This window comes from Lithobates pipiens, unplaced genomic scaffold (assembly GCF_037356315.1).
Source record: "Lithobates pipiens isolate NorthernLeopardFrog02 unplaced genomic scaffold, aLitPip1_a1.2 Scaffold_18, whole genome shotgun sequence".
NCBI classification, from domain to species: domain Eukaryota; kingdom Metazoa; phylum Chordata; class Amphibia; order Anura; family Ranidae; genus Lithobates; species Lithobates pipiens.
Window position 1 is genome coordinate 103,916,541 of NW_027507758.1, and position 16,350 is coordinate 103,932,890.

A 16,350-nucleotide genomic window follows, 5' to 3' on the forward strand; every position below is an offset into this window, starting at 1 on the left:
GGAGCACCAGCCGACACTGATCCTACTCCTGAAGGTGGCGCTATAACCCAATGGTCAGAGATCAAGATCTGTGCTGTGTCCTCCAATGAAGGGAAGAGTACAGGTGCCCTTTGGTAATTTTGTCTTATAATGATGTGCAGGTTGGTAATGGAAGGAGGTCTGATGATCTGCACACTAGTCATTGATCAGGCGCCTGTGTGAATGGGATAATGACTTCCTATCATAGTCAGGGTTGTTGCAATCATCCAGTCACATATGATGTCACCCTCCGACACCTCTACAGAACCCAGCGTCACAGAGGTCCCCTGCACCATGCTCCTTATCAGCTCTCCCCTCCTCCTCTCCCCGTGACTGGACCCGGCTTATCCCTAGACCTGCCCGGCAGCTGCCACGTTTCAGTGGTGACGTCAGCCCAAGCCAGCAGATTCCGCTAGGGGGAGCCGGAGCTACCCCTCCAGGAACCAGGACAAGGAGAGGGAGGGGCCGCACACAGGGGAGGGGGTGATGGTTCCCGCTGCGCAGGCGCGGAATGCCCGTGGCTCTCTGGGAAATGAAGTCTCTCCCCGCCCATCTGCCATAACTTGGGGACGGCGTGTACGGGCGCTGTAGGACTACATCTCCCAGGGTGCAGCGCGGGGCCGGCCTTCTGTCGCCAGTGCGAAGCCTTCCTGAGTTGGAGGATTCACTATTTCCTGGTTTGGGCCGGCAGCCATTTTGGGGTTACAGAGAGCTCGGGCTTGCGGCGGCTGTGCTGGTATTTTGGGGGGTAGTTCCTGGGCTGCTGGGGGGAAGAATTCGTTGTCATTATTAGATCGTAGGTTTGTCTCTGGAACCTTCTGTGGAGCTCCGGTCTGCCGCTTTACTTTCCATTCGTCCCCTGGACCCGGGTTTGGTTGGCGAGGCGGAGGGTCTCCGGTATTCGGTGTGTTGTGATTCTGCAGAAGCGGTGGAGAGAACAGTGACATGTCCAGCATGAATCCCGAGTAGTGAGTATAATGTGCGGGGACATCCGGGGGAGGCCTCTGCCTGATACCTGCTCTGTCATTGTCACTGGAGGGAGGGGAGACCATCCTACACACACTGCTACTCCTCATATACTCGGGGGATACAGGCAGGCCCATTGTCACCATCTATGGAGGCACTACAAGTCCCAGCATGCCCTCACACCAGCCTATACAGAGGGGTGCTGGTACTTGTAGTTCTTCTACACCATAAATCCCAGCTCTGCCAGAGACGTGGCCAGGATTTCCTCATGTACTCCTCCCTTCATTTCCTGTATGTCAGCCCCCCTCCATGGAGATGGTTCATTCCTTGTACCCTCATATCTCACCCCCTATCCCCTGGCTTTATGCCAGATACCCCCCCCCCCCCCCATGGAGATGGTTCATTCCTTCTTGCACCCCTCATATCTCACCCCCCTATATCCTGCTTGTGTGTCAGACCCCCCCCCCCCCCATAGAGATGGTTCATTCCTTCCTGCACCCTTCATATCTCACCCCCTATTACCTGTCTGTATGTCAGACACCCCCCCCCCCCCCAGTCCATGGACATGGTTTATTCCTCCCTGTACCCATCATATCTCACCCCCTATACCCTGGCTTTCTCAGACCCCCCTCCATGGTGATTTATTCCTTCTTGTACTCCTATCTCACCTATACCCTGTCTGTATGTCTGACCCCCCCCCCCCCCTTTTCCATATGGATGGCTTATTCCTTCCTGTACCCTCCCTTTCTATATGGGTGGCTTATTCCTTCTATGTCAGACCCCCCTCAGTGGAGATGGTAATTCCTTCACCCCTCATATCTCACCCCTCCATATAGATGGGTCTTTCCTTCCTGTACCCCTCATCTCACCTCCTATACCCTGTCTGTGTGTCTGCTCCCATGTCATGGCAGCATGTGTCTGCCCTGTCACCCAGAGACATGGCAATCAGCATTGTGTGTCCTAGGCTGTCTTATAGTGTCTATCTTATGACATCTGTCTTCCATAGTATCTTGCCTCCATGGCCATCTTCTAGATTACATCAATGGCAAACTTATAGGATCTTAAAAGAGAAGCATGGGTTTAAATTTTTTTTTTTTTTGTTTGTTTTTTTTAGAATCACACTTGCCTCGGTGAATGCAGCATTGGTCCCCTGGCACCTCTACACTGAGAACCAGGCGATCAAACGTCAGTTCTGACAGTTCCCCCGAGCAGAGAGCTGCAGACTGTCGGTCACTGCTCTCTGCTCCCTCCTCGCTCATTGGAGCGCTGAGCTGTGGAGGGGTGGGGAGCAGGCCGGCTCAGTCTCTCAGTGACTTGCTGAGAGGCTGAGCGGGATGTCAGTCCAGGCACCTGGCAGATCCAATTTCCCGTTGTTGGGATGATGTGGTGCCTGGACTGATATCCTTGACGTCAGCAGAGCGCGGACTTCAGGTCGTTCTTTGCTGAAAACATGTCACAGGAATGCAAAACGAATTGCTCTCCTGTGATCCATAGAAGTCCAGCCAAACAAGTTTTGGCTGGACTTCTCCTTTAAGTCTACGGCCATCTTATTACATCCTATGTCTGTGACCATCTTATGTCTGAGGCCCTCGTTTAGGTTACATCTATGACCATCTTATATCACACAGCTTTGTCCAGCCTATAGAATCTTAGATCTATGGCCATCTTGGAACATATTATGACTATAGCCATGTTATAAGATAACCATAGATCTAAGAGGTCAACCGCAGTTAAATGTTATAACATCTTAGGTCTGTGGCCATCCTGTAGCTTACTTCTCTGCCTATACTGTAACATTTTATGTATATAGCTACCTTTATAATGCAGGAGTAGGAAACCTGGACACTCCAGCTGTGGTGAATCTGCCTGTCATGCCCCTGCTTCCTCTGGAAGTCGTACATGTGGCTGAAACAATCCTACATTTTGAGCTGTCATCAGAGCAGCAATCGAGGGGGGGAGTCTTCCTATGGGGATAAAAGTGATAACTCTCACAGGAACATTGGAGATTTCCTCCCTGTGTGTGTGTGTACACACCAGTTAGAAGTTGGGACAAATCTGCCTAAAGGAAAACATAGGCCCAAATAAAACTGACTGGGGTTTTATTAATTTACTATCTTAAATGGAAAAAAGGGGGTGGTGGTGGTTCCATATCGGCTGGAATAGACAGCAGCGCTGGATTCACTGGGCTTGTAAGTATAGGTATACATTATAGCAAGAAGATGAGGTAAAGGGCATATTAACAGTTTTTTGGGGGCGGAGGGTGAATTTTCTCTAAGGAGCCTCCAGGTTTTGGGACATTACAAGAGCCTGCCAGCTGGTGTAACTTTGGTCATTCTGGTACTTGTAGTTTCTCAGGCAGTATTTTATAAGGCCGACAGCATAAAATGTTTTCCACAGGGTGGATTTGATTAAAAAAAACGAGATTTTAATCATAATTTTTAAAGGGCAACTGTCCCGCAGCAGCTTCTCCTCTGACCTGCTGTTGACTTTCCTGCGGTCCCATTCACTTTAATGGGACGGCTGGTGAAGCGGCAGTGACACAACAAGGTGAGGGATGTGGTGGCATCAGGCGAGCGGGTGCCCGCTAACAGGCTTTGCCAAGATTGATCTGAAATGACAGGTGTTCTTTAAATGTAAGGACTTATTTTTGCTGATAGTTAGAATCTTTAATATTTGATAACAAAATGAAGGTTTCCTAATTTAAAATAAGCTGTCAGGTAAGTAAACGGTAATATAAGAACCGATTGAAACATACTGAGGAAAAGGGATCTCCCCTTTATAATGTATCACATAAGTGGAAGGTCCTCCAGCATGCTGGTCACAGTCCCGATGACCTGGTCGCTTTGTGTCCATTGTGGACTTTGATATGCTTTTATGGCTGAATTGTTTGTGAGTATATTTCTTATTTCGTATTAATAAATACTAGAGCTGCACGATTCTGGCTAAAATGAGACTCATGATTTTTTTTTTTCTTAGAAGGTAGATCACGACTCTCTCGCAATTCTCGCGGCGTATGATCTTTCACATTAAAAAAAAAAAAAAAAAATTTGTTAACTTTACTTTTTTTTTTTTTTTTATTGAAGTGTATTTTTTCCCCAAAAATTGCATTTGAAAGACTGCTGGGCAAATACAGTGTGACGTAAAATATTGCAGCAATTGCCATTTTATTCCCTGGGGTGTGTGTATATGTGTATGTGTGTGTGTATATATATATATATATATATATATATATATATATATATATATATATATATATATATATATATATATATAAAAATTATTTGTGTTTTGGGGTTCCAAGTAATTTTTCTAGCAAAAAATATTGATTTTTAACTTAAAGAAGTGTCAGAAAAAGATTTAGACTATAAGTGGTTAAACTGCCTGCATTTACACAGCTTGGCAGACTGCCCAGATTATTTGTTTACACAAGAAGTTCTTTCCCTTTTGATCTAAGACGTTAGTTACAATGTTTCAAGTTCTACACTTGGCAGATTGCCCTGGATGCTTTCTTTGGACAGCTGAGGGAGCAGATAATCTCTCCACATCTTTATATGAAAGAATCGCCTACTCTCAGCTGAATAGATCGTAAGGGGGTGTGAATTGAGATCGTGGTTTTTTAATGTTTAATTGTGCAGCTCTAATAATATTTTGGTAATGTGTAAGGTTGGTGCGCCCTCTCCGTTTTTTTTTTTCTACAGTGTTTCCATTGGGTGTAACCTGAGCCTTGGAAGGCAGCAAAGTCTGTGCATTTACCCAGAGCTATAATGATCTAAGGTGATATCCACCACCGTCGCATCACTTTCGAGTGCAAGAGAAATTGTTTACTATTATACAGTTTGTAGTGTACATAGTTTTGCAAAACCATGGGATAAAGGAATATTCCTGATTTTTGTTTTATCTCATGGTTACTGTGAAATTGTGTGAATGAATCAATGCAGTGCATGTTATCTCAGCTTGCAGGGCTAGGATTCATTGAATGAGTTTACTATAAATGTAAATATTGCAGAACATACAGCCTCATACTACATAACTAAGCTCCATTTCATGCTGAATATACTAAATGAATGTATTCTAAATATATCTTTAGATAGATTTTTATTTTATTTATTTTTTTACTCCAAAGGCATTTTATTAAAATTTGATAAATCGAATCTGATTTAAATTAAAAAATTTTTATTTTTTTTTCCTTTTTAATCAGTGATTTTTTTATTCATCCTGTTTTCCATCTCGTATTAGGTCCGCCTCTTTCCTTTTTTTTTCTGTTGTATTTTAATGTTAATAGGCCATACTTTATCATCTTTCCCTTTACAATGTGTTGTCATAGTCACTGCTTTGTTTTGCTGATGGAAGCCTTTGATGCGTATCAATCAGGATTTTTTTATTTTTTTTGTTGTATTTGAATTGCCTGAGTAAGATTGATTAGTAATCATTGTAATAATTATGGAAATATAGAATGAGTTTCATTTTTTTGGAGGCCTTAGGACTTCCTGCTGCTGACTATTTAAGTGGTTGCACATTTTGCCAGTAGTCCTTCCACCAGCGCTTGTAGCTTGGCCAGAGAAGTCTTTGTTGTAAGTTGTGTTAAAAGACCAACTACACCTTTTCTAATATAGTGTCTGCATCAATTGGACATTGGCAGCCTGCAATACACAGGGCCTTTTTGAGGTATAAGGATACATATCACCCTTTTGCTTCTTACAGACCTTTTATGTAATTGTCATTCGTTTTGTACGGCCTGGTGAAAATGATTAACTCAGTCAAGCAGTGTTTTTAGTTCTAGCTACTGATTGTAAATGTAACTTTAAAAAAATAAATAAATAACAAGCATGCCATACTTGCCTGCGTTGTGCAGTGGTTTTGCAAAGAGAAGCCCCAAACTTCTCTGGGTTCCCCTGGTGGCTCCCCCCCTCCCCTTTGATTGCCCCATAGAAAGCCACTTGCTCCAGGGGCATTTCTGCAAGCCGAAGCTGAGCTCTGTGTGTCCATTGCAACATACAGCGTGGCTAGGCCTTGCTCTCCAGTAACGGGCTTTGACTGACAGCAGCAGGAGCAAATGACTCCTACTGCTGCTTCCATGTCCAGTGAGTGAGGGGAGAGGTGAGAACCTTTGCTCTTGGCACAGAGCTGAATCTTGATATATATTATAAGTTCAACTTACAGATTTCCTGCAGAGAATGCATTGAGGTTTAAAAGAAAAGTCCTTTTAAGGATAGCATTAAAGGTCTAAAAGTCTTGGGATGCTGCCAGGCTGTGATTCTGCTATTTTTAAGCGCCTCCAAATTTTGTGGTCACTAGATTGTCCCCCAAATGGTCTTTTAGTAAACTTGGTCCTCCTATAAAAAGTAACCATGAACCACTATTAGGTGTGTTGGATAATTCAGAAGATGTTTCTCATCCATATCAGATGTGTTACTTTGAAGTTAACCCTTTGGCATTAAACATTTTCATGTTAGCAGTTTTTCAATTCATTCAGAGGCTCTATTTGTTGTACTGTAGATGGTTTCAATTATTTAAAGAGAAATTTCATTTCCCTGCTTTAATTATGATTTTTTTTTTATTTTTTTTATTTTTTTTTATCCATGCCCTCTAACCTTTTTATGCTGGGTTGTCCGTAATAAACATACCAACCCACGCAGGGAATCCAGCTTTGTCCTGCACCGCCATTGTCCTGCCAGACATCATGGGGAGCCGGCTGTCTCTTGCCGGTTCTTGTAGCCAACCCCTTCTGATAACACATCTCTGGGTCCCTCCTGTATACTTCTGATTCCTTCTGGGTTATCCAATAAAGCAGCAGGCTAAAGTCCTTGTCTAGGGCAGAATGGGGGCAGAGTGGATCATGAATACAAAAATAGGTTATACAAATCCAAAAGTGTTGCTTACTATAATGAGGGTTCTTCAAAAAGTTTCCACACTTTTGTTATATTTAAAGAGGAAGTAAACCCTGATGAGTTTATTTCCTCTTTCATTCCCTGCAAAGGTAAAGCATAATGGACTACTATGCATCGCATAGTAGCCCATTATGTGTCACTTACCTGACACAGGAGCCAGCGATGTCACCGCTGTCCCCTGTAATCCGCTGCATCCATCTTCTCGTTTGGTCTCGCTGCTCCGCCGCTGTCATTCGGCGGAGCTGCAATGACGTCACTCCCACGCATGCGCACGGGAGCCGCCAAGCGTGCCATATCGCCGTTGACGGGTGCCGCACTCAGTGCGCTGTAGACAGCGGTGCCTGTCTTTCGGCAAATATCTCCTAAACCGTGTAGGTTTAGGAGATATTTTTTGGACCTACAGGTAAGCCTTAATCTAGGTTTACCTGTTGGTCAAATTGTGTTGTAAGGGTTTACAACCACTTTAATAGAGTTAAAAAAAAAATGGTGTGAAAACCATTAAGGGGGAGAAGCTTAACAAGGGGGAGAAGCTATACAATGGGCAAAGAGATATTTTGCAATAACTGTCACCTTTACGTTTTCTTAAAGGCATAGTCTCCATGTAAGCCTCCTGGTGGAGGCTACATGTCCTAAGATGACCTGATAAAGTTTGAAAATGTATTTTTGGAGACCTGCAGCTTTCCCATGTGTAGTATAGACCCGTTTTATTGGCAGTGAAGCGTTGGGCCTCACACTGCTCTAAAGTTCATTTGACAGATGTCCTTTTTGATATTTCTTATCTGTTATAACTGAAGGATTTACCTCAGTGGTCATCAGCCCTGTCCTCAGGACCCACTAACAGGCCAGGCTTGCAAGATAACTGAAATGCATCACGGGTGAGATGATTTACTGCTCAGTGATTGCAGTATTCTAGACTGCATCTCCCCAAAGAAAACCTGGCCTGTTAGTGGGAACTTTTTATTTTCTACACTGCGCAGAGCCAGCACCTGAGTGTCTCATTAGGGATATACGTTGGGGCTGTGTCTGAGAGTCCGGAGCGGCAATCCCTTTTTGTTTGTCCTGTTAGTGGGCCCTGAGGACAGGGTTAATGACCACTGATTTACCTGATCCATCAATTGTGTAAGGTGGGCCTGTACTCGATCAGTAGCTGCAACATGATGGTAGATGACAGCTGTCATATAGGTTTTGGGTGGTGGAGTCAAAGTAAAAGCTCTTTACTCATTGTAGAGAATGATGAACGGGAAAATGCCTGCTGTTCTCAAGTATCATTTGAAGAAAGATCTTCCCCAGCCTCACCCACCTTGATTCTGGCCTGGGATGGCTGGGTGAGCAGATGGCCTATTTCACTAGGAGTTAATTATACCTACATGGTTTGTAATTGCAATTTATAGTACCTAATGTTAGTTGTCTGAGCAATATAGAACCCAATCTATAGTGATCAATCACCATGGACTGAAGTATTGAGCTGTAAAGGATCTATCTAGCAGAAAGACAGACAATATGGAAACAGAAACCAAACAGTTTTTTTCAGTTTCAGATGTTGGCATGATGATGTAGGCTTTGTATCTACAGGAAGTGGCAGTCCTATTACAGAGAGAATTATACCGGTTCTATAAATACTTTGCAGTGCTGGAGCTTTTCTGTTTTAACATTGTTCTGTGAAGATAGAGGTAGACTGTTTGCTGTTGCTAATAAATGTGTCCTCTGTGGGCTGTGAATGAATCCACAGCCAGCCTTGCGTTTAGCAGCGAGTCATGTGTGTGTCACATGGTTCTTACAAAACACGTTACTGCAGCTTTCGCAATCTGCTGCCTGGAGCTGCCGTTATCACTTCCTTTTTGAAATCTAAAGACATTTAGACACTATTGGGGGGGGGGGGGGGGGGGGGGGTTTATTCCATAGAGTAAGTCATTTTGATTCTGTGACGTGAACCTTTTTATCCAGTTCTCAGTATGCAGCAGTTCTACTAACCATAGAGCAAGGGTTAGTTTAGTTCAGCATTCCTCTTCAGCTTGTTTTTCCAGGCTGGCAGAACACTATTTTCCATCCACCATTTTTTAGCTGGCCAGATACATTGAGGTTATTTTTTTCAGGATTGTTTATTTCAGTTTAGTACTGAAACAAATGACAAACATATAAAAGCCAGTAATACTGTAATAAAATAACACTACAAAATGTTTAGGCTCCTTCTATTGTTAGTGAATTTGGACTTTTGTCCATTCGGTTTATTGCCCATTTTGCCTTATGCTTTAAGTAATGGGGCTCTGGATTTACATTAGCCATATTCCTGGTTAAAGCTGTTCTGCACAAATATTGCAGCTGCTGACTTTTAATTGACACTTGCCTGTCCCAGGATCCAGCGATGTCGGCGGCAGATGACGAGCGATCGCTCATCTCTCCGCTGCCCCTGCCGCCATCCTCTGTCAGGGAATAGGGAAGTGAAGCATTGCGGCTTCACTGCCCGGTTCCCTACTGCGCATGCGCAAGTTGCGCTGCGTGTCTCTGCTGGTCCCCGCTGTGTCCTGGGAACTGTGTTTACCAGAACACAACGGGGGGGCGGGGCATCTGCGGCGGTCTGTCCCGGAAGTGGGTGCAGATACCTGGATTATCCAGGTAACTGCACCCCCTTCCCCCATTAAAGGTGCCGATTGTGGCACCGGAGGGGGGGAGGGATCAGATGAGCGGAACTTCCACTTTAGGGTGGAGAACCGCTTTAAGTAATTTTTAGATTTGGCAAAAACAAAACTTTCTGGGGTGATCTATGCAAATGGAAGCTCGCTGGCCATTGCAAAGCACATACAGTGCCTTTAAAAAGTATTCATACCCCTTGAGATTTTCCATATTTTGTCATGTTGCAACCAAAAATGTAAATGGATTTTATGTGATAGTGGCACATAATTGTGAAGTAAAAGGAAAATTATAAATGGTTTTCAATATTATTTATTTTTTATTTTTTTACAAATATATGAAAAGTGTGGCGTGCATTTGTATTCAGGCTCCTTTCACATGGGCACAGTCAGTTTAGCCACATTAAACTTAACAGTTCTTATCCGTTTCTCCTTCCGTTAATATCCGTTTTCATCCTGTTACAGCAGTTTCTGTGCCTTTAAGGAAATTACCCAGAAAGCATTGCTCCCTCCCATACAGATAAAAAAAAAAAAAAATTTCTTCAAAACGTATTTAACTGATCAGACGTTGTCCGTTAACATCAGTTAATATCTGTATTGACAGAGCTAGACATAGCCTTGTACGTTTAAAAAAAAAAAAAAAAGATAAAAATGGAAGCGGAGGTTAACGGATGGTTATCCGTTTGCTGATAGGAATGCTTTGTCGTCCGTTGACGGATGACAGAAAAATTAATAGATGGTCCATGTGAAAGGGGTCTTACTCTGATACTAAAATCTAGTGGAACCAATTGTCTTCAGAAGTCACCTAATTAGTAAATGGAGTCCACCTGTGTGTAATTTTATTAGCATAAATACAGCTGTTCTGTGAAGCCTTTCTAAGGTTTGTTGGAGAACCTTAGTTAAACTGCATCATGAAGGCCAAGGAACATACCAGACAGTTCAGGAATAAACTTGAGCAGTTTTAAAGCAAGGTTAGGTTATAAACGAATATCCCAAGCTTTGAACATCTCATGGAGCACTGTTCAATCCATCATCTGAAAATGGAAAGAGCATGGCACAACTGCAAACCTACCAAGACATGGTAACTCTGGAGGAGCTGCAGGGATCCACAGCTCAGGTAGGAGAATCTGTCCACAGGACAACTATTAGTCGTGCACTCCACAAATCTTACCTTTATGAAAGAGTGGCAAGAAGAAAGCCATAATAAGCCCCGATCACAGTTTTTGAGAAGCCATGTGGGGAACACGGCAAACATGTGGAAGAAGGTGCTCTGGTCAGATGAAACCAAAATTGAACTTTTTAGCCTAAAAGCATAACGCCATGTGTGGCAGAAAACACCACACATCACCCTGAACACACCATCCCCACCGTGCAACATGGTGGCAGCATCATGTTGTGGGGATGCTTTTCTTCAGCAGGGACAGAGGGAAGCTGGTCAGTTGGACCAGTTGAAGATGGATGGAGCCAAATACAGGGCAATCTTAGAAGAATGTCTGCTAGTCTGCGAAAGACTTGAGACTGGAGCGGAGGTTCAATAATACAGTAATGGTGTTGTACTCCTAATAAAATGTGAATTAATAATCAGTTGACACCAGTTCAATAACAAATAAAATATAAAAACTGTGTCTAGTAAGTGGCAAAAAATAGATCAAAATATATTAATATAAGAAAAAACGGGGCGGAGGTTCACCTTCCAGCAGGACAACGGCCCTAAGGGCACTTTTCATACTGGGGCATTGGTGGTAAAGTGCCCCCCCCCCCCCTTTTTATTTTTTGCGCTTTTCAAAAGCTAGCGGGATCCTTTTAATCGCTGCTAGCGGCCGAAAGAGGGTTTAAAGCGCCACTGTCCATTGATTTAAATGTACAGGGGCGCTTTAGGAGCAGTGTATACACCATTCCTAAAGCGCCACAAAGATGCTGCTTGCAGGACTTTTTTTAGCGTCCTGCCAGCTCACCACTCCAGTGTGAAAGCCATCGGGCTGGGGTGACAGGAGGGGGCTCTTTACAGGTGCTGTTTTTAGCGCTATAGCACCTGCAAAGCGCCTCAGCGTGAAAGTTGCCTAAACCTACAGCCAGCGCTGCAATGGAATGGTTTAGATCAAAACATTCATGTTTTAGAATGGCCCAGTCAAAGTCCAGACCTAAATCCAATTGAGAATTCGTGGCAAGACTTGAAAATTGCTGTTCAGACGCTCTCCATCCAATCTGACAAGTTTGAGCTGTTTTGCAAAGAATGGCCAAAAATGTAACTCTCTAGTCTAGATGTACAAAGCTGGTAGAGACATCCCAGAAAAGACTTGCAGCTGCAATTGCAGTGAAAGGTGGTTCTACAAAGTATAGACTCGAGGGCTGAATACAAATGCACCCCACACTTTTCACATTTATTTGTGAACTATTTTGAAAACCATTTATCATTTTCCTTTCACTTCACAATTATGTGCTACTTTGTGTTGGTCTATCGCATAAAATCCCAATAAAATACATTTATATTTTTTAGTTGTAACATCTCAAAATGGGGAAAATTGCAAGGGGTATGAATTATTCTTCAAGGCACTTTACATATTATCTTTTATTCCCTGATAATTAGTCCAGAAACCCAGTTTATAAGGACAAGAGCTCCTCCCCCCTGTTTTTTTTTTTTTTTTTTTTTTTTTTTCCCTTTTGCCAAGCAGTTATTTTCTAAACTCAAACTCTCTATTTTTTTTCTTCAGTACCATTAAAGCGGAGGTCCACCCTAAAGTGGACCTTCCACTCATTGGAATCCTCCCCCCCTCCGGCGCCACAATTGGCACCTTTCAGGGGGGAGGGGGGTGCAGGTACCTGTACAGTACAGGTATCTGCACCCACTTCCAGGATAGCTCTCTGCGGAAAGGGGCGTAGAATCTACGTCCCTTTCCAAAAGTCCCCCGCTGCCTGCTGGGAAACACACATATCCCAGAGGCAGCGGGTCCATCCTTATTGCGCAGCGCGACTCGCGAATGCGCAGTAGGGAAACCGGGAAATTAAGCCGAAAGGCTCCACTTCCTGATTCCCATACCCAAGATGGCGGCGGCAGCACCCGAGAGACGCTCGAGAGATTGGCTTCGGGTGCCGACATCGCGGGCGCACTGGGCGGGTAAGTGTCGCTATTTTAAAAGTCAGCAGCTGCAGTATTTGTAGCTGCTGGCTTTTACCAAAAAAAATAAAAAACGGCGGAACTCCCGGTGGACTTCCGCTTTAAAGTGGTTGTAAACCCTTACAAACCACTTTGACCTACAGGTAAGCCTAGATTAAAGAGGGATTCCACCTACAAAAAAAATATTAAAAGCCAGCAGCTATAAATACTACAGCTGCTGACTTTTAATAAATGGACACTCGCCTGTCCCGGGTTCCAGCGAGGCCGATCGATCTCTCGGCTGCTGCCGCCACCATTCTAGGTGAGGGAATCAGGAAGTGAAGCAAATTGGCTTCATTTCCCGGTTCCCTACTGCGCATGCGTGAGTCGCGCAGCGCAATAGGAATTGTCCGCGCTGTCACTGAGACCCGTGTGTGTCCCAGCAGACAGTGCAGCAGGACAGGAAATGGCGTAGACTCCCACAGGAGTCTATGCCCGGAAGTGGGTGTAAATACCTGTCTTTGATAGGTATCTCCACCCCCCTCCCCCCTGAAACGTGCCAATTGTGACACCGGAGGGGGGGAGGGTTCCGATCAGCGGAAGTTTCACTTTAGGGTGCAACCCCGCTTTAAGGCTTACCTGTAGGTCCAAGAAATATCTCCTAAACACATATGGCTTAGATATTTACACAAAGACAGCCACTGCTGTCTACGGCGCAGGCAGTGGCTGTCTTTGTGTAGGTCGCAGATCACGGCGATATGCCGCTCGTGGTCGCAGATCACGGCGATATGCCGCTCGTGTCGGCTGCCGTGCGCGGGAGTGACGTCATTGCAGCTCTGGCGAATCGCAGCGAGACCCGTAAGTCACTCCGGGATACATGGCAGCGGCGAACATGAAGATGGAGGACCGCTTCGGGGGCTTCGTTCTCAGTTAAGTTGTTCATAATGAGCTAGTATGCTATGCATACTAGCTCATTATGCCTTTGCCTTGCAGGTTGGATTTTATTTTTTATTTTTTTATTTTAATAACCTTTACTTCCTCTTTTAGGGGTTTTCTGCATTCTGTCTAGAAACTAGACAGCATTATTATAGTTAGCTGTGGGATAAGTTGATTGCATGTTTTAGTTTGTCACATGGATTGTTACTAATTTTCTCTGTCAAGTCATGACTGACAGCTTTCTGTGTTATAGAATTGTAAAAGAATTCTGTAGTATTTCTAGTAAACCACAAAAATATGTATTTTTAGTTCATAGTTTTCACTCTGAGTGACTTGTGATTTTCATGCCCCTAGGCCTTCTCCCCCACTGCAGTCTACATTTAGAATTTAAGCTTCTGATCAAAACTTTCTATCTATAAGGCTCATTAACTCTATGCTCACCGCTGTAATGCTATTTTGTCATTCTTAAAATAGTGCTTTAGGGCCGGTTCCCATTGCTGTGATGCGGGAACGCTGCAAACCTACTGCGCTATGCGAACTGCTGGTAGTGTCCGTTAAAAGTTAATGACGCCTCCAAATCAGTTTGCATATCGCAGTGCTATCTGCAAACTTGGACAGGAATCGGATTGCATGGTGTGAACACCCATGTGATCCTATTTTGCTGTGGACTAAAAAAGGGTCCTGTACATGTTTGGTCCAAATGCGATGCTAATTCCATACTACCTGTATGGCTGAATTTGCATCACATGTGATTTGCACTGAGGTGCGAATCACATCTGATCTCGGACATCGCAGCAGTGGGAACCCTGCCTTTTTAGAAGGCTACAATATATGAACAATGTGGTTGATTTACTAAAACTAGACCGTGCAAAACCTGGTGCAGCTGTGCATGGTAGCCAATCGTCTCCTAAACTCCAGCTTGTTCAATTAAGCTTTGACAATAAAACCTGGAAACTGGTTTCTATGCACAGCTGCAACAGATTTTGCACGCTCCATTTTTAGTAAATCAACCCCAATATTCTCTAAAGCTGGCCATACATCTATAGATTATCTGCAGATTTTCTATGGTTAGATGGAAAAAGTGCAACAGATTTCTCCATGTTCGCTAAACTGTGTGGATGCTTTGTGGATGGAGGAATTATCCACTTTTTCCATCTAACCATAGAAAATCTTCAGATAATCTATAGGTGTATGGCCACCTTTAGAGCCCTTTCAGGCTGGATTCACACCTGTGCTTTTTGCAGATTTGCACTACAGTACATTTAACATGGTTTCCTATGGAACACTTTCTGTATTGCAAATCTGCAAAATGCAAAAAGCACTAAAAATGCATAGGTGTGAATCCAGCCTCAAACTGGGGTGGCGTAGGTGGTAAAACGCTGCTATTTTTAGCGGTGCTATTCGGCAGCTAGTGGGGCGCCTTTACCCCCCCTCCCCCGCTAGCAGCAAAGAGGGTTAAAACCACTGCAAAGCTGTATGCCGGTGGTATAGCTGCGCTGCCCCATTGATTTCAATGGGCAGGAGCGGTGTATACCGCTCCAGAGATGCTGCTAGCAGGATTTCTTTTTCTTTTATTTTTTTACCATCCTGCTAGTGCACCCTCAGAGCTCTCACACTGGAGACGCAGCAGCAGCTCTTTCAGGGCGCTATTAGCACTGTAGCGCCTGCTGCAGTGCCCTAGTGTGAAAGGGGCCTAAAGCTGTGTACACGCTATAAGAAAATCGGGGGGAAAAAAATCTGTAGGAGGCATAATCGTTCGCTTTTTGTTTTAGTGTACACAACTTTCAATAACCAATTCAGACTTTCCAGACGGAAATTTTCGGAAGTGATAAACTCCAAAATTCTTTCGTGAACAGAACTAACGCTTTTAAGGTGTACTTTGTTCGTATGAGAAAAATCTGATACAAAAGACCGCATCCATGATCATAAACTTTCTCCATCCACACAGTTTAGCGAACGTGAAGTTATCTGTTGCACTTTTCCCATCTAACCATAGAAAGTCTGCAGATATTCTATAGGTGTTTGAAACGTCTGTTTTAGAAGCATTTGAAATAATAAAAAAAGTGTGTGGGTTACCTTCCTTTTCTTTTCTTCTGTTGTCAAAACACAGTCAAGGTGGACTCCCAATCCTTCACCGATATTTAAATAGGAGAAAAGAACGGGACCCGTACTAAAATTGAAAAGCATGTTCAAAAAGTGCTATATATGTTTTTTTCAGAATAGGCAAAAATGAAAAATGCCTGTAAACAAAATGTGGCTAAACACAAGTTACTGCATTTGGCGTTGGAAATTTCAGCGTCTGAACTAAAAAAATATTATTTTTTTGCCTTCAAAGAAAAGCCTATAAACGCAGCTGCCTAAAAACATTACACGAACCTCTGTACATGTACACATAAAATAACATTGGATGAGTTCAGGGGGAAAAAATCATCCAACTGCCTCTGATTGTTTTCCAGCAGCAGTGTACATGAGGCCTAAAGAATCTGAAATGTTTGTGAGGCCCAAGCTGTGTTTTTACCATTGACTCAAATACATAACACCACGTGATACGTTTTCTGATAGTTTTTGTAAACTGAAAAAATGGCATGTTGCCCTTCTTCTTTTTTTTTTTTTTTTTTTTTTTTTTTTTTTTTTTTTTTTTATACGTGTTTGCAGTGTGCTCCTTTTTTATTCCAGGATGCTGCTGTGCAGAGGGAGGAATCCTTCAACAGAAAACCTAGAAGTCATGCTTTGCTGCACTTTTGTGACAGTTCCATTTGTACAGCCGACACTATTGCAGCAGGCCGGAACTTCTAAATAGAAGTCACTAGTCCATTTTACT

The 16,350-nt window shown here is 43.6% G+C and overlaps 1 protein-coding gene across 1 annotated transcript in view; it reads left to right on the top strand.

The window, feature by feature from the left end:
* The first annotated feature begins 657 nt into the window (after window positions 1–657).
* Window positions 658–16,350, top strand: part of RAB1A (RAB1A, member RAS oncogene family) — an 81,941-nt gene continuing 66,248 nt past the window's right edge. The window contains exon 1 of the mRNA XM_077485959.1: window positions 658–986. Coding sequence (XP_077342085.1) covers window positions 964–986 — 23 coding nt within the window. The 5' untranslated portion in view covers window positions 658–963. The remainder of the gene's footprint in view (window positions 987–16,350) is intronic.